Source organism: Cydia pomonella, chromosome 17 (assembly GCF_033807575.1).
Source record: "Cydia pomonella isolate Wapato2018A chromosome 17, ilCydPomo1, whole genome shotgun sequence".
Classification (NCBI taxonomy): domain Eukaryota; kingdom Metazoa; phylum Arthropoda; class Insecta; order Lepidoptera; family Tortricidae; genus Cydia; species Cydia pomonella.
In genome coordinates this window covers 10,302,584-10,324,763 of record NC_084719.1, presented here as the reverse complement: position 1 = coordinate 10,324,763, position 22,180 = coordinate 10,302,584, and the positions used below count along the sequence as shown (strand labels likewise).

General features: G+C 39.4%; 1 protein-coding gene across 7 annotated transcripts in view; it reads right to left on the bottom strand.

The window, feature by feature from the left end:
* The window catches only part of LOC133526888 (endophilin-A), a 100,578-nt gene that overhangs the window by 12,509 nt on the left and 65,889 nt on the right, over window positions 1–22,180 (bottom strand). For 5 of the 7 annotated variants that reach the window (XM_061863727.1, XM_061863730.1, XM_061863732.1 and 2 more), the window contains exons 2-8: window positions 17,445–17,521; window positions 4,144–4,212; window positions 3,333–3,549; window positions 2,673–2,806; window positions 2,435–2,501; window positions 1,868–1,924; window positions 629–714 (exon numbers count right to left, since the gene is read on the bottom strand). In XM_061863727.1, coding sequence (XP_061719711.1) covers window positions 629–714; window positions 1,868–1,924; window positions 2,435–2,501; window positions 2,673–2,806; window positions 3,333–3,549; window positions 4,144–4,212; window positions 17,445–17,489 — 675 coding nt within the window. In that variant the 5' untranslated portion in view covers window positions 17,490–17,521. Of the gene's footprint in view, window positions 1–628; window positions 730–1,867; window positions 1,925–2,434; window positions 2,502–2,672; window positions 2,807–3,332; window positions 3,550–4,143; window positions 4,213–17,444; window positions 17,522–22,180 lie in introns of all 7 variants that reach the window. The other 2 variants (XM_061863728.1, XM_061863729.1) reach the window with 2 other exon arrangements.

Genomic DNA, 22,180 nt, shown 5'->3' with positions numbered 1-22,180 from the left:
TGGAACATTATTTTTGTGAATCAATGTGATGTTGTTCACATAACATTACTGTAAGTTTTGGAGCGTATTCAGGGTGAATTAATGTGAATTTAATTACAAAACTTCCGTCACTCACGTAGGTATTTTAAGTCGAACATATAATATACGTCCTCGTCATGGAGGGAAACTTGTCGAGCAATTTGATTTAGTTTAAGTACAATCGTTTCTATACCGAAAATAACACTTTTTTTACTGTGGGCTAGTAATAATCTTAAAAAGGCAGTTTAACACACCATCTATTCACAGTCACAGGATAGACTATGAAAAACGATTGAGGCTGTCGAATAATAAATATACAATCTTAAAAACTCTTATGAAGCTAAAATAGTGTTACGCCAAACTATTAACTGATTCCGTAATTGTATTGCAAAAACATAAATTGAACCGATGGTCAGTTAACAATATTGCTATTAGATTAGATACAGAGAGTACAATCACCTGCAATAATATCTTGTTGCTATAAATATATAACACAATTTTGTATATTGAGCCAAAACGAGTGCGTCATATTTTTGCGCACTTCATTGTGTAAGATGTTACTGCAGGTGACTGTACTATGAATAATATAAATTGTGAAAAGTTAACTTACGTCATTGTCAAGAAGGTTGAACATGCCAATCTGCGCGAGCGTCAGAGACTCGGCAAATTTATCTTCAGCCTGCCGTATCTCATCATCTGGAATGTGAGAACCTGGTGTGTCAGCGCTTAATCAAACACAAATAGCCAAAACAAAATAAAACGTGAAATGATACAGACCAAACGGCGAAAATAAACGCAAGCGGGTTATATGGATTAGGTCCGATGTATGCGCAGAGCGGGAGCGGAACATGAAAAAAAAAACGAGCGAATATTAAACGAATGGGGGTTAACAATTGCCAATTTCTCAATTCAGAGGACGCCGGATTGGATATAATTTAATAAATTGTCACGGGAGGGAAGGGGTATTCATAGTTTACAAATTCTTCTTACAAGATCTTTTTTACCACCCGCAGTGCTTTTGCTCGTACTTAAATATTGGTGAAAGGCAGATCCGCTGCGAGTGATATCAAAAATGTTTGCAAGTGTCGTCACGACTAAAATCGATTGGTTCCCGATTCGACGGATTCTTGTTTCATCGGAAATATTAATATGCAATAAAATCAGTTAGGTAAAGAAAGCGTGTGGTTATAGTTTATTATTGTGTGAATTATAATTCTATTATTGTTGCACAATAGGTTGTGCAACAATAACAGAATTATAATATATCCTAATATAACTACAATTACCTAGAAATCGATTCGATTCATATTTTCAAGGAAACAGCGCAATATTGTTTTATAGATACAGGTAAAGCCACCATATTTCCATAGTTATTTTTGATTTTATGTATTTGAAAAATACCGGCGAAACAGGAATCCGGCGAATTGAGAAGTAATCCTGAAATCACCTACTTAAGCGTCCCCTGTCGTGAGAGATGAGCTTATAAAACGAAAATTGAACACGTCCCTTGCTAGAATGAGAGTTCCAAGTAACGTTTCAAGTAACATCTAATAATAAGAGGCGAGTAAATAACGAAATAATTGAATAAATCTAACGAAATACAGAAATACATTTCATGAGAATATTACATACAAATGTAAATCAATTAAATCTTTAAGAGTAACATTGTATGACAATTTGTAAATAATTTTTATTAATACCACTGCTAATTGCTCATTATCAAATGAGTTTTAACAGCAATGCTATATGTCTCATCGATCTAGCAAAAGACACTATTAGCCTTAAATTAAATCAAAACATGATTAGGGACAAGTTCTAGCCTTGAATTACTTCAGTATATTTCACATACCCTGTCTTGGAGTATTGCAGTGGCTGGGGCTCATGTAAGGGCTCACCTTGCCATGGCCTGGCCAATCATTCATATAAACAAACAAAGACAAACTTAAACTTTGACTAAACAAAAATATATAGATGAGTAATTAAATTTAAACTGTGTTGAGATGCTACTTCAATAAAAAAAATATGTTTGACTCACATTTGTAGCTATACCGAGTGTCATTGGCCATGTGACATAACATGGAGCATATTTGACAATGTTGATAGATATTTTATTATAAGGATTGTTTTATTTGGGTGACATATTTTTTTCTATTTTTGTTTTTCATATCATGTCGCTATGCTATGAGATACCCTTTGGAGCCATAATGTCTCAGACTTATGAGAAATCTTTGGTCAAGCTGCGGTTAAGAGACTTTGCAGCATGTTCAGATCAGATTTTTTTAAGCAACTTGGTCGCTCCAATTTATCTGGCAACTGTAGGTACTGTCATGGTCGCGACCTATTACACACACACTTAGTAAGTAAAAACGTCAGTCAAACTAGGTTTTATATTATAAGATGGTTAAGTCATAATCACCTTTTGCCTGGCGACGTCGTTTGCAGTCGAAGTCCAATCTACGGCCCTGTAGTTTCTTTCGGTGGTGCTGAAAAACATTTTACACATTAGTATTTGGGTTTAGTATACTAGATACGTAACGCAAGCATGAGACAACTAGCATATATTACACTACACAACTAGCATATAGCACACGCAACGAGCTAGAGTCGTGCTCAGTCTTTAATATATAAGATAATGTTACAAATAAGGAACGTACCATAACTTCTTTCAGGTCTTTGGTTTGCAGGTGATGCAGTGGTTCGAGGAAGCTTTGTTTGATGTTGTCGTCGAGGGAGTACTTCACGTCCGCCATCTGTTTCATGGCCTCACCCATTTCGATGAGACATTGGGCTGGAACAATAATCATAATGTATTCAAATTACATATATCATTTCGCGAGCGATCGTATCATATCAATATTAATATCAAATCATAACAGACAGAACGCTACATACGAGGTGGCACTTCGGCTACGGCGTAGCACTTCGTAGCGGAGCTGAGCCTTGAAACAAAAGCTCGTGAAATAAGATAACGCTACTATACTACGGTTCATGGAACTTGAATTTGTATTCTACAGTCACGTGATTTACGAAACAGTACATTTTTCAAGTTTCAAGTAGCAGCATACAATTGCTCAGCTTATCCTCTGTATAAGAATCACTTACTCTCACCTGTTATATCGGAAATATCCACCATATGACTTGCGTTCTCGCGCGCGACTTTATATTTGAAGTTGCGCTAGATGTCGCTGGATGGAGTCGCGCGTGAGAACGCAAGTAGAACACCTGAGCTGGTCTGATTTGCGAAACGGCGAGGTCATATTTTCTTGAAGAGATAACTTTTAAATGGGACTATTAATATCACATTCGCTACTTACAGAACACAGTGTCCTCTCCAAGTTTCTTGCCATAGTGCAGCATACAGTCTCCTAGCACGCCCTCTGGCTGAGGGTAGGTATTGCTCTTCGCCTGCCCGCTCAGTTTGCTGATCCCCTTCACGGCGGCCATCTTCGCTCGCGCTGTCGGATTTGGTTGGAGGAACTCTTTTGTTTTGATTTGAAGCTCTTCCACGAGCTCGCATGTTACGTCTGTTTTCTGGAACATATTGAAATCGAAATTTGAGACGAACCTTACGACACCCCACACGCTAAAATACTTGATACTATTCAATACATACATACACTCGAGAATCATTAACCTTCCTTGTTCGTCAGCCTCAGTCGAGTAAAATGAATCTATTTTCAAACAAACACCGCGCTACGGCAGGTAACTTTTGCTTCAACACTTCGCCTCAAAACGGAAGAAAATAGACGACCAGACCCCGGAAGCACGTAAGCCACTCGAGGCTTCTATACCGCAAAGAGTTTTTGAAGGTATTTTGTAAACCAACCCCTTGTTTTGATGTGAGACGAGCCTACAATGCGTCAGCGCTTCGGCACCTCTACTGCCACGTAAATAGGTCTCAAGTTTATACATATTTGCTAGATACTATAACATACAGATCCAGTCATGTAACACCTACTCCACATATAAAATGTAATAGAACCGCGGCAAGTAAATATGTGCAAATTTAATTTCGTCAAACAATGATACGGTTTATTCCAAATGAATGTAATTTCAGCATTTACCTAATGTCAAATTAACTCCTTATTCCGATTTATAAATAAAATTGAATGTTGAATTACTCACTCTTTCCATTTCCACGAAGTCCAAATCCAATTTCGTGCCTTCGGCACCTCCCATTTTCTCTGTGACATACTGAAACAAAGGAAAGCAATGAATTAACGAAGCTGCTTTTCAAATTTAGATGTCATACGTTAATTAAGTGGTCGCAATGTTCGCAGGGACGGTTGCCGGCCCGATTCGAAGAATGATTAAGACACGTTTAAGATCTTGGAAAGATCTTTAAAAGATCGATAACTAAACGACATATCAAAATTGACGTTTAATTCGATTCCGCTATGATCCCAATAAGATCTATCAACGATATTTCTAACGTCAAAGTGACATTGGTTGCCCGAATCGAGCTGTTTCTGCCAAGTATACGACATACAAACGATATCTAAATGAGAACTTATCTAAACCAGAACTTATCGTTATCATATTTCATTCTTCGAATCGGGCCGTGCGTTGCAGCAAACCGTCTCTTATTTATAGGCCTTATCTAAAGTAGGCACATACTACTCATGTAGGCAGTTAAAGAGACTTAAAGCAATATGCTTTAAGAGTCACACGAGCGTAGCCCCCACCATAAAATCAAAGTTACGCCCTCATTTTAAACGACATTCTTAAATAACATGAAATTTGACAGGTACATTCAAGGAACATACATATAACTATGTCTGGTACTAAGCCCAGAAAATTAGAGCGAATAGAAGTTTGACTCGTCTTCTTCTCGTGTTCCTTTTTATACAAGGGATGCCCAGTAGGCCGCGGTGTTGACGGCCCTGGCTGACACGTCCTTCAGATCCAGCCCCAAGCAGTGATACGGGCATGCGGGGCACTATTAGTATTTTCTTTGTATAACAATTTAACAATGTACAAGGTACGCGATACATCACCATTTACCGAGAAACAATTAAATTCGTGTTTTGCCAACATGCTGTTTTAATTTTCATGTACCTACATAATTATAAAATCTAGAAAGTTATAGCACGATCAATAAAAAGACCGAAAAACCGCACAACTTGCAGTAGCGTCAGATCAGGTTCGTTAGACATGAAATAATATCAAGTGACAATTTAAACGCGAAAGAACACATTGTGTACGAGTTCACGTTTACAAGAAGATGCCACTTGGATGATCATGATCGGACACGCTCGGTTTTAGGATGGGAGGACTCGAGAGAAGTTGGGCTTCGCTGATGGTACTGATTAAGTATTAACCAATTCAGCGTTCTTATTACAACACATTGTCTTTACGAATCTCTATGAAGCATTTACGTTAGGAAAAACCATGCTATCAGCTAAGACGTATTGCTACGAGCAAATCCGTATTTATAACGTAATAAAACTCTATAGGATATGTCTAAAGGAAACATAAAACGATAACTCATGAATTTTAGCTGTCATAAATGGGTTTTGTTAGATAGGGGACTTAAGATACTTTAGCATTATTAATATTCTGTCTGTACAAAGTATATCATTACTATTCTGTTTAAGATGAGAGACTGGATCCTGCCAGCGAATAGCCAATTGAAACAAAGCGTCTATTTGTTCGCGTGTTCAAATTTTATCCGCGCTCAAGGCGACTCGACAAAGGATCGCTCATGTGAGACTAGGAGCCGATCTACTGAGTTGGAAGAACAATATTGTTATTACAGACTACGTCCGTTGGAAATTTATCAATTAGTTTTTTGAAGCAGAAAAGAAGTTTTCTGAAATGTTATCATTTATTTTAGATTTGGAGAAAGATATTCGATACTTTTAACCAATGGGTGCTGTAAATTTTAATAGGTACAGCCGATGTCAAAGTTATGTTTACATTTTGCTACTAAAGAGCACGTACGAGTGTAAGAATCAAAGTCTGAAATACGTATCGATACTAATAAAGGGCCAATAACATCTATAGGAACACTACCTTAATGTTTAAAAAATCAGGTCTTATACACATATTTTTGGCGATTTGTCCGTGTCGATATTTTATACCTTGATTGTAGCTTTCTTGTAATTGACCGGACATAGCGTCCCCGGGGTCGCAGATACCTTCCCCAGCACTCAAGGTAGCACAGCAGAATAAGTTTAAAAAAGATACTTTCTATCCCACAGTGTTATCGTAATAACATCGAAAAGCCGAGCACATTCGAAAGCGAAGAATGGTCGTTTAGCCGTGAAGAGTTATCGGAGCGCTGTATAAAAGCCCGGGGTCGAGGCCTACCCTTGACCGAGATCGTCCTCTCGTTCCGTCGCGAATTATATAATGGAAGCTTCCATGTTACAATGTGAAACTTCGATTTATGGGATTACTTGCTTGGTAATCAATAACATGGCTTGTTTACGTAGTAGAGCTCCACGATCGCGTGGTAGTTAATTGGAACTAAGTGATGTATAGGATTTGAGTCTGGATATTACAAGCTTTCATTTAGTAGGTACTTAGTACTTATCATGTTTTACAACATGTATCATTTAACAACTTGGGCTATGTGTCTTGGATACCCGTCTGAAATAATAGTAAAAAAAAACATGCACATTTCCGTCAAAAAACGCACTCAAATCGGTTCATCCGTTAAGGAGTTAGTTACGTTACATACATTATGCTAAAGATATCTTATTGCTTCGAGGATTTAAAATATAGTTGGCTATAGATAACAGCTTGTCTCAAAAAATTAATAGTTGATCCAAATGTTTTATGCGATATTACGTATAAATTAAACCGCAACTAACATAGTTAAACGTTGGCATCTAATGGGATAATAAGTCGCCCTAGCATGTTTATTATTACGTTACATTACATAAGCCAAATAGCTCGTTAATTTTTAAGGAAACATTGTAATGGCCGTGTTAGAAAAACTGTATTTTTTCACTTCATTAATGTGACTGTCTACCATAAACTTGAATGTTATCTCAGTTATAATTTTCTGGCTGCTTCCATTTACCAGTATGAAACTTGTACTTTTGAGCACCGAGGTATTCAGCTGGTAGATTCCTCCTAATACGCCATGGGTGAGCAAACTTAAAAAAATGACTAAAATAAAAATATTTAATTTGGACTATCTAAATAGCAAAACACTAACCCCCTTATTCATAAACGTGTATTAAGAGCCGCACGAGCCGCTGATCATCGTTTGTCCCTTTCCATCATACCAATACGTCGGTAAGGGACAGACGATGATCAGCGGCATCGTAACTTTAGTACACGTTTATGAATAAGGGGGTAACAGTATACTTAGAAGGGCCGAAAATATATTCACACTATGTAGGTAATAAGTTCGTGTATACATAATTTGGCGCTTTGTCCGTGTCAATATGTACTGTATTACATTTTTGGGAAGTAGAATTAGTAGAAGCAGAATTAGACGCACTAATTTGCTAGATTAGGCAACTGCGAGCAATTTAATTCTTAAATGGTCCCAATGTCGCAGGATCCTGTCAGGAGACGAAGGCCACCATAATTGGGGCACGACTATATAGGGCGAGGCGCGGGTCACGGCCACCGCCCCGCACCCCGCCCGCCCAGGATGTAGCACAGTGACAAATTATTAAATTTCCCACTTTAACCAAAATAATAGTTACGATGCCTGAAAAGGAACTTAGCAAACACAAATATATCATCATTCATCATACTCCATAGACTTTTTAGCCTGTACGTAGTGTATAAAGCTGGACGTTTAGGATTCGATTCCCGCTTAAAACGTCTTCTGTGTGCGTTTATCACAAATATTTCCGGTTTATAAGATATCTTCCATAAACTCGTATGTATTTAACTATTTATTACCCTACCAAACAAAAGTCAACAAGAATTTACTGTGGAACTAGGATGATCTGAGCAAGACTGTCCTTAGATTTCTATGTACAGTCAGCTGCAGAGATAGTTAGCCCCCAGTGCATTGACCATTTTTATACAGAGGGGGGGGGGGGGGGGGGGGGTTTAACTATCTCTGCAGCGGACTGTACATTATTATAGGTGCGAAAACAGGCCAATTCGAATGTATACTGACATCAGAATTATATCTGAATAATGCCATATAGTTATCATGCGGACAAGTACGAGCGACAAACACGATAACTGAATGACATCATTTAGATATCAGTGTACGTTCGAATTCGTGTCAGTACCTAAATTAGAAAGCCATAAAAAAGTCAGTCACGCACCAGCATTTTGTTTTGACTATCAATTCATCAGCCCGCTTGAATGTATCAAATAATATTTACCTTATATTATAAGGTACCTAGTTAGAACGGGAAAGAATAAAGAGTATTCCACAACCACAAAATGGTGTCTCCGAATGTGATATTACAAAATCAAATAATCCAAGTCACATATACCTGTGTTACCTTTTAAAACTGAGACCAAAACAGTTAAATTACGCCCCGAAAACGTACAGTCAGTGTTATTGCCTTTTTATGACACATTGCCTCATACAAGGGCCTGTTTTATAAACCGGCTTAATTTGGGTACTTCAAAATTATGCCTAATCAGATAATAACTACATTTATTCACATTAAATAACACTTAACATACACGCGTTACGGTTACAGCGTGTTTTCTTATATATTTATAAATAATATTATGACGTGATACGGCTGTAAAAACGGTTTCCATTGCATAAGTAAATCATGTTAGACTTCTATTATCAATGCGATTATTATCATCGTCATGCAAGCGAATAGTTTTAAGGTGCGGTCAAACATGCTGGGACTCGGCGAATATTCGTGACGGCGTCTCTTTCACTTTCTTTGGGTAGCGAGAGACGCCATCACGAATATTCGCCAGACAAGAAAACCAAACAGGCGAGCAGAAAATTCTGCTAATAGGTATTATCTGTATGGATGTCTATGGGTATGAATTTCCTTCTATCACATTACCCGACTAATCTGTTCCGATTCCGATACCAGATGATTAGCAACGATGAAAACATAAGCACGATTTAGGCACAACCTGCAATATTTAAAAGAGTAGAACGTCAACAGGTCCAATTTTGCCTTATCGTTACATACAGGGTAAACTATTATACCCGCTACGACGTAGCGCTTCAAGTGTGGCTCGGGATTGAATGAATTAGCCCTTCATAGGACACAATCAATACTGAGTAAGTTTTACTATAGGACTAACCCCAAATACGAAAAAAAAATGTCTCTCCCATAGAAATGTTTATCGTCTGAATCATCTGATAAACCAAAATGTAATGAAACGGCTAATTTTTTTTCGCGATTGCGTGGTTTTTTCCATAATAAAAGTCAGTATGACCTATTCCATATTCCATATATATATATTCAAAAACTACCAACCAACAATAGTAACTTTGTTGTATTTTTTTTTTCTTATGAAGAATTTTTAGGACTAAAGCAGTAACGAGACTCTGATCATGGTTTGTTTTAATCTGGTTTGTTAAAAGGTTAAAAAAAGTGGCCTTAAGCTTAGGCATCAACATGATTTTGGTAAAATACCAGTTGGATCTTGGAACATCCAATAACTTTCTAACGAGTGTCTCGTCACGAATCACCAATCCGCTCTTGCCAATATCCACATGTGCGAAATACTTGAATGCTTTCTCTGTAAAACGTGATTAGCTTATCTCTCAGGTCAAATGCAATTTTATTTTGTATTTGCATTCCTCATTCAAAACAAACAGGAATGGTATATAAATAGACTAATGTTTATAAATGGAAAAAATAAATGTTGTTAAATAGACGAATATAGCCATTAATTATTTATTATATCCACCTAATTCAAGTAAACCATAGCTTAAGGAATCAAATAAAATAATAAATATTAATAAATATTATAGGACATTATTACACAAATTGACTAAGTCCCACAGTAAGCTCAATATGGCTTGTGTCGAGGGTACTTAGACAACGTTATATATAATATATAAATATTTATAAATACTTAAATACATAGAAAACACACCCATGACTCAGGAACAAATATCCATGCTCATCACACGAATAAATGCCCTTACCAGGATTTGAACCCGGGACCATCGGCTTCATAGGCAGGGTCATTACTAACGAGGCCAGACCGGTCGTCAAAATAATACTACAAATTACCCATTTTAAATTAAACCAACCTTAAATATTATTCAAAAATCCATTGGGTTGGGTAGAAGTAGGCTGAACCGAGGCAATATTGTATGCGCTATTAGACCCCCATCAATCACAAGAGGCTCGATTTACTCGATATCCGCACATCGCACAGGACAAGATGCTTTTAATACAATGTTATAAGCATTACCTTACTTGGTGAACTTCCATCTAAACGGAACATTGCTCACTATAGGTCTACTGTATAACACATTGACTACTGAGCTACGGTCGTACCGCTACGTCGTAGCCGATAATATTGGTTTCCAGGTATGTAGCGGAGATGCTTTGTAGAGGCAAAACGATAAAGTGTCGTGATTAGCGCTGAATGGGATGGTTGGTAAGAAGTCATTATGGTCACCTAAGGACTGGCAGGTTTAAAGGTAATTTATGTTTAGTTAAATCAAAAACCTATAAGTAGAAAATCATTTCAGAATCTACTTAACATCGTCACAGAATAAATAGATAAAAACTTTATTCGCTTCCACAACATACATCGTAGGTTAGTGTTATCATTATCATACGTAACGGACACGCTCCACACCACCCTGAATATAATTGCTTCACCCGCAATACCTTGACATACTATTTACAGAATCTCAGTTCGGATAGCAATGCGATGACGGAAAGTTCAAAATGTGCAGTGCATTGTGCCAAGTGTGGGTGCTTGTCAATTTCAAGTAAAAACAACTATTGTTTCTACCAGGTTGCCATGGTTACGCCAGAACATTTTCAAAAACCCCCGACGCAAAAAGAGGGATGTTATATGATTGACGCCAATGTTTATCTGTCCGTCTGTCTGTCTGTCTGTCTGTCTGTGGCATCGTAGCTCTCCAACGGATGGACCGATTTCGATGCGGTTTTTTTTAAATGTGAAAGCGAGTTTCCTTGCGATGGTTCTTAGCTATGTTTCACAGAAATCGATCGAGCAGATTGAAAAGTATTGAATGAGCTTTTTTCCAAAATGATGTACCTAAAGCTAATGCCTATAATGGCTATATGCCAAAAATAATTTTTGCGAGTTTTTGGCATATAGCGAAGGAGGGTTTAATTTATTTATTTATTTGATAGTTATATTTTATTTATTTGACTCAAAGTTCACAGACAAAGACAGGAATTATACCTAACAGGCATTAAGTTAGAGTTCAGATCTGAACTACTTGTAACTCTAAATATTAATTAAAGTACACCGCTATGATACGATGTAATTTCTGCGCTAGATTATGGATTTGACTGCTCTAAGGAGTTTACACACACATCGACGCGTTCACAGACATGACCGGCGCATCCCTATAGTGACGTCGTGGTAGGCTCTGAATACAAGCTCGTGGACGTCACGGCAATTAAGTTTAATGAAGTTCGAGAGAATCCAATCGGTTAATTGCAAAACATTTCAGCCGTACAAAATGCGGAATCAGCGGGTTTGAGGTCGATCGATGTTCAGTTGGCCTATTCTGTTTTAACAATTTTGATATGATATGATCTTTATCTCTTTCTTTTTCATCTTATTTTGAACTTAATTGTGAGCAATATAATCAGATTCGCGCTCACTGAATGCAATTAGCGGCGTTAGCATGGTAGCGTTTTTATCGCCTGTTACGTCTTGAGTCACTTTGGCACGTACCTACTTTTTAGAAAGAGACAGACGTAGTGACACAAATTATAAAGAGGCGAATGCTAACGCCACAGAAGTCGTCTAATAAGCATTTAGCTTAAATTTATTGGTGCGCGCGAGATGTCTGATAACATGACTTATTGTCGTATCAAAATTAAATAAAAACCATATCATTTTTTAAGACAGAATCAGCTTTCATGATCAGAAATTCGGTGTTCATTTCTCGTACTCATCCAATGTTCGTTTATGAAAATCATATAGGTTTGAATTAAATATTAACATTCGGAGATGTTTAAAGAACATAGTAGGTAAGTATATATTAGTTATACATGAAGATCGTCTTCATTTAAAGCGGAAAGCAAACGTGGGTCCAAATTATGTGGTTAATAGAAAACATTCACCGTGCATAACTGTTATATTATGAGGCATAATGTATGTTGTCTTTGTCCATTTTCTACGGTCTGATGAATATTAATAAACAACATTAGGATTCGCTAAACATTATTGGGAGTTTAGGAACAAATAAATTCCGTTGTGTCCGCAATAGTTAAGCCCTCAGATTCCACTAGTATGGGTCTAAAAGGACAGGTTGGCCTTAAGAGTCCTTATTCCTACAGACGAGCGTATTTTGTAAAATGCTTCCTTTTTCATTCAAGATTACGACGTAACTATTAGTATTTATTCAAAAACTGGTAACGTACTTAAATAATCGTTTCCTAAACTAGCGGCTCCAACAGTTCAAATTTTCATTTTCTCTTTTAAACCTCTTTTTTAATGAGTTTTTTTGGGAGTCTTTTCCAAATTTTGCAGTGAGATGTGGCGTTTCGGTTCTCAATTTTGCTGTAAACAAGAATCATTTGGTACATGAATGACTACAATTTGATTCAACATATCTCGTACGAGGGGCTGGAATGATTAACAATCGAAGATTCATTTGAAAAAACTGATAAAAAATACCTTCCGAGTTTTCTTCATTTTTTTGGCGAAAACAGGTTTTTATTATATTTTTTTTCAGCAAATTGTACGCATATTTTGCTTTAAAAATAATATTATAGCAAACTGTAACTTTATGTTAACCTATAAAAAAAAAATCATAACTATGGGACCTACATTGCCGTAAATTTATATTTTTTTAAAACACGTATAAATCACGCAGCAGCGACGCCCCGCTCTCAGTCCGCGCGGAGCGCGCTTAGAGGACGGAGCTGTGCTCGATTGTCAGGCATTCGTTGCGATCGTAATCAGCTACGGAGTTCCGAGAAGTGCTATATACTGCGATTAGAAAATCTTAATAAAAGTTCATTTTTTACACTATGCTTAACAGACTCTCGCTTATTGATGGATTTTCAGTGGTCCTTTTTTTTATACTACGTCGGTGGCAAACAAGCTTACGGCCCGCCTGATGGTAAGCAGTATCCGTAGCCTATGTACGCCTGCAACTCCAGAGGAGTTACATGCGCGTTGCCGACTCTAACCCCCTCCCGCCCCTCGTTGAGCTCTGGCAACCTTACTCACCGGCAGGAACACAACACTATGAGTAGGGTCTAGTGTTATTTGGCTGCGATTTTCTGAAAAACGCATTTTTACTTGAAATTACGTTAGGGTTTGCATTTGCATTATTATTTTTGACCCGGATGAAGTCCAAGTTCTCATGATGGAGTCAGGAGTTGGTCACCAGAACTCCTAATCTACTCATTATAATCCCATCGAGTTTGGGCTCAAAAGATTTGCCCTGACGAACACCATCGATCTAGATGAGGTCCAGGGTCTCATGATGGAGTCAGGAGTTGGTCACCAGGACTCTTAATCTACTTATCATAACGCCATCGTGTTTGGGCTCAATAGATTTGCCCTGACGAGCACCATCAATCTAGATGAGGTCCAGGGTCTCATGATGGAGTCAGGAGTTGGTCACCAGAACTCCTAAACTACTCATCATAACCTCATCGTGTTTGGGCTCAATAGATTTGCCCTGACGAGCATCATCAATCTAGATAAAGTCCAGGGTCTCATGATGGAGTCAGGAGTTGGTCACTAGAACTCCTAATCTACTCCTTATAATTCCAACGTGTTTGGGCTCATGAGATTTGCCCTGACGAGCACCATAGATCTAGATGAGGCCCAGGGTCTCATGATGGAGTCAGGAGTAGGTCACTAGAACTCCTAATCTACTCATTATAATTCCATCGTGTTTGGGCTCAAAAGATTTGCCCTGACGAGTACCATCGATCTAGATGAAGTCCAGGGTCTCATGATGGAGTCAGGAGTTGGTCACTAGAACTCCTAATCTACTCATTATAATTCCATCGTGTTTTGGCTCAAAAGATTTGCCCTGACGAGCACCATAGATCTAGATGAGGCCCAGGGTCTCATGATGGAGTCAGGAGTTGGTCACCAGAACTCCTAATCTACTCATCATAACTCCATCGTGTTTGGGCTCAACAGATTTGCCCTGACGAACACCATCGACCTAGATGAGGTCCAGGGTCTCATGATGGAGTCAGGAGTTGGTCACCAGAACTCCTAATCTACTGATCATAACTCCATCGTGTTTGGGCTCAATAGATTTGCCCTGATGAACACCATCGATCTAGATGAGGTCCAGGGTCTCATGATGGAGTCAGGAGTTGGTCACCTGAACTCCTAAACTACTCATCATAACCTCATCGTGTTTGGGCTCAATAGATTTGCCCTGACGAGCATCATCAATCTAGATAAAGTCCAGGGTCTCATGATGGAGTCAGGAGTTGGTCACTAGAACTCCTAATCTACTCATTATAATTCCAACGTGTTTGGGCTCATGAGATTTGACATGACGAGCACCATCGACCTAGATGAGGTCCAGGGTCTCATGATGGAGTCAGGAGTTGGTCACCAGAACTCCTAATCTACTCATCATAACTCCATCGTGTTTGGGCTCAATAGAGTTGCCCTGACGAGCACCATCAATCTAGATCAGGTCCAGGGTCTCATGATGGACTCAGGAGTTGGTCACCAGAACTCCTAGTCTATTCATCATAACTCCATCGTGTTTGGGCTCAAAAGATTTGCCCTGACGAGTACCATCGATCTAGATTAATTCGAGGGTCTCATGATGGACTCAGGAGTTGGTCACCAGAACTCCTAATCTATTCATCATAATGGTAATTTGATGGTGCTTGTCGGGGTAAATCTATTGAGCCCAAACACGATGGAGTTATGATAAATAGATTACGAGTTCTGGTGACCAACTCCTGACTCCATCATGAGACCCTGGACTTCATCTAGATCGATGGTACTCGTCAGGGCAAATCTTTTGAGCCCAAACACGATGGAATTATAATGAGTAGATTAGGAGTTCTAGTGACCAACTCCTGACTCCATCATGAGACCCTGATCATAATCTAGATTGATGGTGCTTGTGAGGGCAAATCTATTGAGCCCAAACACGATGGAGTTATGATGAGTAGATTAGGAATTATGGTGACCAACTCCTGACTCCATCATGAGACCCTGGACTTCATCTAGATCGATGGTACTCGTCAGGGCAAATCTTTTGAGCCCAAACACGATGGAATTATAATGAGTAGATTAGGAGTTCTAGTGACCAACTCCTGACTCCATCATGAGACCCTGGACTTCATCTAGATTGATGGTGCTCATCAGGGTAAATCTATTGAGCCCAAACTCGATGGAGTTATGATGAGTAGATTAGGAGTTCTGGGGAGTTCTGGTGACCAACTCCTGACTCCGTCATGAGACCCTGGACCTCATCTAGATCGATGGTGTTCGTCAGGGCAAATCTTTTGAGCCCAAGCACGATGGAATTATAATGAGTAGATTAGGAGTTCTGGTGACCAACTCCTGACTCCATCATAAGAACCTGGATGGACTTCATTCGGGTCATAAATAATAATACAAACCCTAACGTGATTTCAAATAACACTGAAACTCTATAGCACTAATGTGCGCAAACGATTGGCATCTTGACTAGGCAGCATGGGTGCGTAGCCACCATGCCAATCGATACGACAACGAAACACTATCTGTCTCTCTCTCGTACTAATATGCACAAACGATTGGCATCTTGGCTGGGCAGCATGGGTGCGTAGCCAACATGCCAAACGTTTACGATACGACAAGGAAACACTATCTGTCTCTCTATCGCACTAATATGCGCAATCGATTGGCTTCTTGGCTAGGTATCATGGGTGCGTAGCCAACATGCCAATCGTTTACGATACGACAACGAAACACTACTGTCTCTCTATCGCACTAATATACGCAAACGATTGGTATTTTGGCTAGGCACCAAGCAAGTGTGTGGCCAACATGCCAATCGTTTACGATACGACAACGAAACACTATCTGTCTCTCTATCGCACTAATATACTTTATTTATACCTGCAGTCATTTACTAACTTCTTCATTTTCCATTGGTGTGAAAGAGACAGAATAAAGAGCAAGGGTTATAGTACACTCTGTAGTCTTTACACTTAGTAGTAGTGTACATAAAAAAAACTACTGTGCATATAAAATAAAATAAAGAGTGCCCATATGATATCATATAACACTAAAATTAATGTTGCTTGAAATTATATTGAAAACTATCAAGATTATTCTAGTCTGCATTGAAACGCGCGTCGCGTTGCCGGCGCTCGCGTACCGAGCGCCAACGCCATCTATCGAGCGTTATTTCGTGAAATCGGAGAACGCTCCAAGGATTAAGGGCTCTTAATCTTGGACAAAGACGGCTTGAGCCTTTAAAGCTTGGCGAGCCTATCTCACAACACTATTCTATTGTTTATTTTCATACCGATTAAATACAAGGAGGAACAGGGTGCGGTAGACAGTCATGGAATATTTTCTGGGATATTATTAAAGGGAATATTGGGGCTATTGCGAGCAAATTGTCCGGAAACATATCAGGAGCGGCTTGAGAAGGCAGAATTGGCGTAGGCACTCGTTTACTCGTTACAAAAGCGACTGCCATCTGACCTTCCAACCCAGAGGGTATACTAGGCCTTATTGGAATTAGTCCGATTTCCTCACGATGTTTTCCTTCAACGGAAATCAAATATTTCGTACATAAGTTCCAAAAAACCCATTGGTACGAGCCGGGGTTTGAAACCGCGACTAGGTAACTTGGAAGGGTTAAGAGCGTTTCACAAGTACCTACATTTGAAAATATTAGGAAAAACGACCTTAAAATAAAAATATCAAATTTGAAACTCAGCAGACATTTTGCTCTTAATTCCGAGGCAAGTCCCCAAGTTGCCAAAAGTAGTTTTAGGGAACGTAGTTGGAGATTTATCTTTACCTTAAGCAATCTATTGCAAAGAGGTAAAATCTATGAAAAAAACCGCCTCTAGTTTAGCAGCCGAATAAGATGGCCTCGTACTGCATAATAATAATGGTTACTAAATTGCCAAACCCCGAGTGACCCCGCATAACTTTGTTAATCATGTACCTCGAAATTATGAATTCCTTGTTGTTAGCTATTCACCTGTACTGAGCGATATAGCGCCATCTATCACTTGTATATTTCGAGACAAGAATTTGTTTAGATTTTACACATCTTACACAGTCAAAGTATCTTTGATATTGATACGAATAATTAATATATTCCCAAATGGGTAATGTCTACTTACTTGATTTGCTTTGTTAATTTGCTTCTTAAGACCCGCGAAAGCCATTGTGTTGATTCCTTTTCGTAGAGCCTAATGGTCTGAAACAAAATAAATTCATGTTAATAAACAATATATTTGTAAAGTTCGTTTGAAACTGCTGCTGCTTTAATGCTATAGTAAAGTTCACTGTGGATTTTTTTTTCGTTACTGTAACAACTATTGTGTAGGTAATATAAAATAATGAATTGTGAATATATTATTCACCTTGCGCCCATGTGACGGTAGCAAAACGGCGAAGCCACATATTTTGACTAAGGTGTAGAGTTTGTGAAGTTAGGGCAAAGAGTAATGTAAGTATAGTTAGGGCTTGTAGAGTTAGAAGGTTTTGGCTCTACAAGAGATCTGATAACTTTTTGACAGTGCGAGCCTTATGGGTCCGTCTTGGCAACATTTGACATGAAAATGTTTTGGTGTTAGTATTAACATTGTACGCGGCATTGCGGTTGATTGTGATGATTTTACTCTGGTTTTATGATAATTGTAGGGACACATGTGTACACAGTTGCAGGAATGCTGACATGGCATTCCACGTGCAAGCCGCGAGGCGCGGGCCCCGGCAGTTGTCCCCCGCCTTTCGACTAGCTCGGTTCTCTCCCAACTATACATAGGTATAGTGTTCGTAGAAGCAATTAAGTTTTAACCTTGATCTGTGTAGTGTAACAGTGAAGTAATAAACTTTTATATTTTCCGTGCTAAGTGACTTTCCCTTCTCACCAATTAGTTAAACCCTTGGAGTCAGATAATAGACAGTAGATAGAAACCTACAAGTGGTGACCCCGACAAAAACGCGATAGTGACTATAAACGATTTAGTGCGGAAAGTTGTTTTCTGTTTATCGGGGGCAACTCATTTTGCGGGAGTGAACCGGGGCAAGTACACAAAGACATTCTAATATGTCGGACGGTGAATGCGAGGCGCCCGGCGTCAGGGAGCGCGGCCAGCGCCCCCCGCCGGCGGACGCGTCGTCTGCAGCGAGAGAGGAACGGACCAACAGGCAGTTGGACCTGGCAGCTGTCACGGTGGCATCAAGGTTGCCAGAGTTCTGGGCGGACCAGCCCAGGCATTGGTTCCCGGTGTTAGCTGCTTTGGAGAAACTCGACGCTAGGATGTGCAGTCTGGAGGGGCAATCAAAGCGGTCGGATCGGTGCCGTTGTCAAACGCGAGGAAGATCCGCATCACGAGGGAACATGCGTCGCCGTTCAGCATCGCGCGGAAGGAGCACCACCAGAAGAACGCCTGAAAGCCCTGACTGGCTATGTTCTTACCACTACAGGTATAGAGAGAAGGCGCAACGATGCGTACCACCTTGCGCTTGGAGAACAGAGCCGTCGGGAAACTAAAAGGAGTACAAGAGGTAGCGGAAACTTGTACAACTCCACCGTCGCACCGCTTGTCAGTGACAGACTCTAACAGTGGTTTTCGTTTTCTAATCGACACGGGTGCCGAGGTCAGTGTAATACCGGTCAAAAACAAGTACTTTATCGGTGAAAGTGTGTGTAGATTATATGCCGCTAATGGTTCAGAAATTAAAACGTATGGTATAAAGACTCTAGATTTAAATTTAGGTTTGCGAAGAGCATATAAATGGTCATTTATCATTGCTAATGTCCGACAGCCTATATTGGGTGCAGATTTTTTAATTAATTATGGTCTTATTGTAGATTTGAGATCCAAGAGGTTATTAGACAGTTTAACCTACTTAAGTGTAATCGGATCCATTGAGCATTGTAGTAATCCGTCAATTAGAGTTTTAGATAGAAACCACCCTTTCCATGACTTGCTAAGTAATTACCCGGACATTACCAAACCCGTAAATTTCAGAGAACCACCTAGCCATAGCATCAAACATCATATCGAGACCAGAGGACCTCCAATTTTCGCTAGAGCGAGACCACTGCCTCCGGATCGCTACAAAAAGGTAAGGGAAGAATTTAGAATTATGCAGGAGTTGGGTATCTGCAGGACTTCAAAAAGTCCTTGGGCAAGTCCGTTGCATGTCGTTCCAAAAAAGAACGGCGAACTTCGCCCATGTGGAGATTATAGACGGTTAAATCAGGCCACAAAGTCCGACAGATATCCAATCCCGCGCATACAAGATTTTACGTACATTTTGACAGGAAAAAAGATTTTTTCGACAATAGATATCAACAGGGCATACCACTTCATTCCGGTAGCGGAGGAAGACATAGAGAAGACAGCCATAATTACGCCTTTCGGTTTGTGGGAGTTCCCAAAAATGTCATTTGGTTTGAAAAATGCAGCGCAGACATTTCAGAGATTCATGGACACCACAGTTTTCCCAAATTTTGATTTTATTTTTGTGTACATTGACGATATTCTCATAGCTAGCGACTCGGAGCAAGAACATGAGGGACACCTTAAAGCTGTGTTCGAGAGGTTGAACCAGTTTGGAATCACCATCAACGTGTCAAAATGCTGTTTTGGTAAGTCGAAACTGGATTTTCTAGGTTTCGAGGTGTCTACAGAGGGCATACGGCCATTGCCAGAGAAAGTGCAAGCAATCACAGACTACCCGAAACCCGAGACGGTACAGGACTTACGCCGTTTTCTACACCGTGTCCAATAAGTTCGAATACAAACTTTTAGCACTTGCTGTATAGACATACGGATCGCTGGATATAAAATTCTTATTTTAATTTAAAAAGTATATTGACATAAACATAGTACTATAATTTCATGAGTCACGTATTTTTAGTTTGGCTTGAATACACGATGAAGTACGTTCGTGAAGAAATTATTAGAAAATTCCTTAAAGGCGACAGGCCATGTGCTATATTCAAGGCGTTACAACCGCATGGAATTAAACGGAATCTGGTTTATACTACTATAAAAAGGTATAAAGAGATCTCTTCTACAGAGGACAGGAAAAGATCCGGTCGGCCCCGCTCAGCTAGAACTGAAAAAGTGGTAAAGGCTATAAGAGAGCGAATTCGGCGGAAAAAACACCGATCTATTAGAAAATTAGCTGCTGATCTGAAAATTTCCAGGGGATCTGTACATAATATATTGAAAAAAGATCTTGGATGTCATGCTTATAAAAAACGAAAAGTACATGGCATTTCAGATGCAACCAAGAAAAAGAGAGTAGAAAGATGTAGCACCATACTTTCTTGGCACGCAGGTGACGAATTTGTTTTCTCAGACGAGAAACTCTTTGTGTTAGAGCAGCCTCATAACGCCCAGAACGATCGGTTGTGGGCAGCACGGATAGAAGACATTCCAGAGTATGAAAAGAATGTGCCTAGGTTCCAGAGCTCACCATCAGTGATGGTTTGGGGTGCTCTTTGTAAGAGGGGCAAACTGCCTCTAGTTTTTATTGATAAAGGCGTCAAAATCAATGCGGCATACTATAAATCGGAGGTTTTGGAGAAAAATGTTGCCCCAAATTTAAAAAATATGATTGCAGACGATTATTATGTTTTCCAACAAGACGGAGCTCCGTCGCATACGGCAAACGCTGTTCAAGCTTGGTGCAAGGCTAATTTGACCGATTTTTTGCCGAAAACTGAATGGCCACCAAGTTCTCCAGATTTAAACGTACTAGATTATTTCGTATGGTCATACATGCTCTCGAAACTAAATAATTATAAAGTCGCAAACCTGAGCCATTTTAAAAAGGTTATCATGCAAATATGGGACGATATGCCGATGGATGCGGTGCGTGCCGCTTGTGACTCTTTTGAGAAACGTTTGAAACTTGTAAAAAAAGTTAAAGGTGGAGTTATTCCAAAACATTTGTTGTAAATATTGTATATAAATGTGGCTTTCATTTAATATAATTTTCATAACATAAACTACGCGTAAATTTATTTTATTAAGGATCATAACTGTATTCGAACTTATTGGACACGGTGTAGGTATGGTTAACTTTTATCGTGCTCACTTACCAAACGCAGCATCATACCAAGCAGAGCTCAACAAGTATCTGCATAACAGCAAGAAGCGGGACAAAACCAAGATCGTATGGACAGCAGAGTCGACTGAGGCGTTTGAGAAATGTAAGCAAAGCTTAAAAAACGCGGCTACATTGTCTCACCCTCACGTTGATGCTCCCATGGCGCTGATGTCAGATGCATCAGACCGAGCAGTTGGTGCAGTTCTACAGATACAGGTAGGAGACTCATGGAAACCTTTAGGATATTTCTCTAAAAAACTGACGGACGCACAGCAGAAGTACAGTACTTACGACAGAGAGCTGTTAGGAATTTTTCTCGGAGTTCGTTATTTTAGAAAAATGTTTGAAGGGCAACCTTTAATCATTTTTACAGATCACAAACCTCTCATTTATGCATTCAAAAACGGAGATAACAACAAGGAAACGCCTCGTAGGGCAAGGCAGTTGTTATTTATTAGCGAATTTACAACAGACATTCGATATGTAGAGGGTAAGAATAATATTCCGGCAGATTGTTTATCGCGAATAGAAACGGTTTCCTGTCCCACGATTCTCGACTACGGTGCAGTTGCTGACGCACAGCAACGTGACAACTTCATTTCCAACGAAGCGCTCGGCGAAAACAACAGCTCACATTTCAGAAAGGTATTTTTGCCCACTGGCGATGAGGCAATCTATTGCGAAACTTCAACTAGCAATATTAGACCTTATTTGCCTACTGACTTTAGGAAAGTAGCATTCGAGTCAGTACACAACCTTAGCCATCCAGGAATAAGGACTA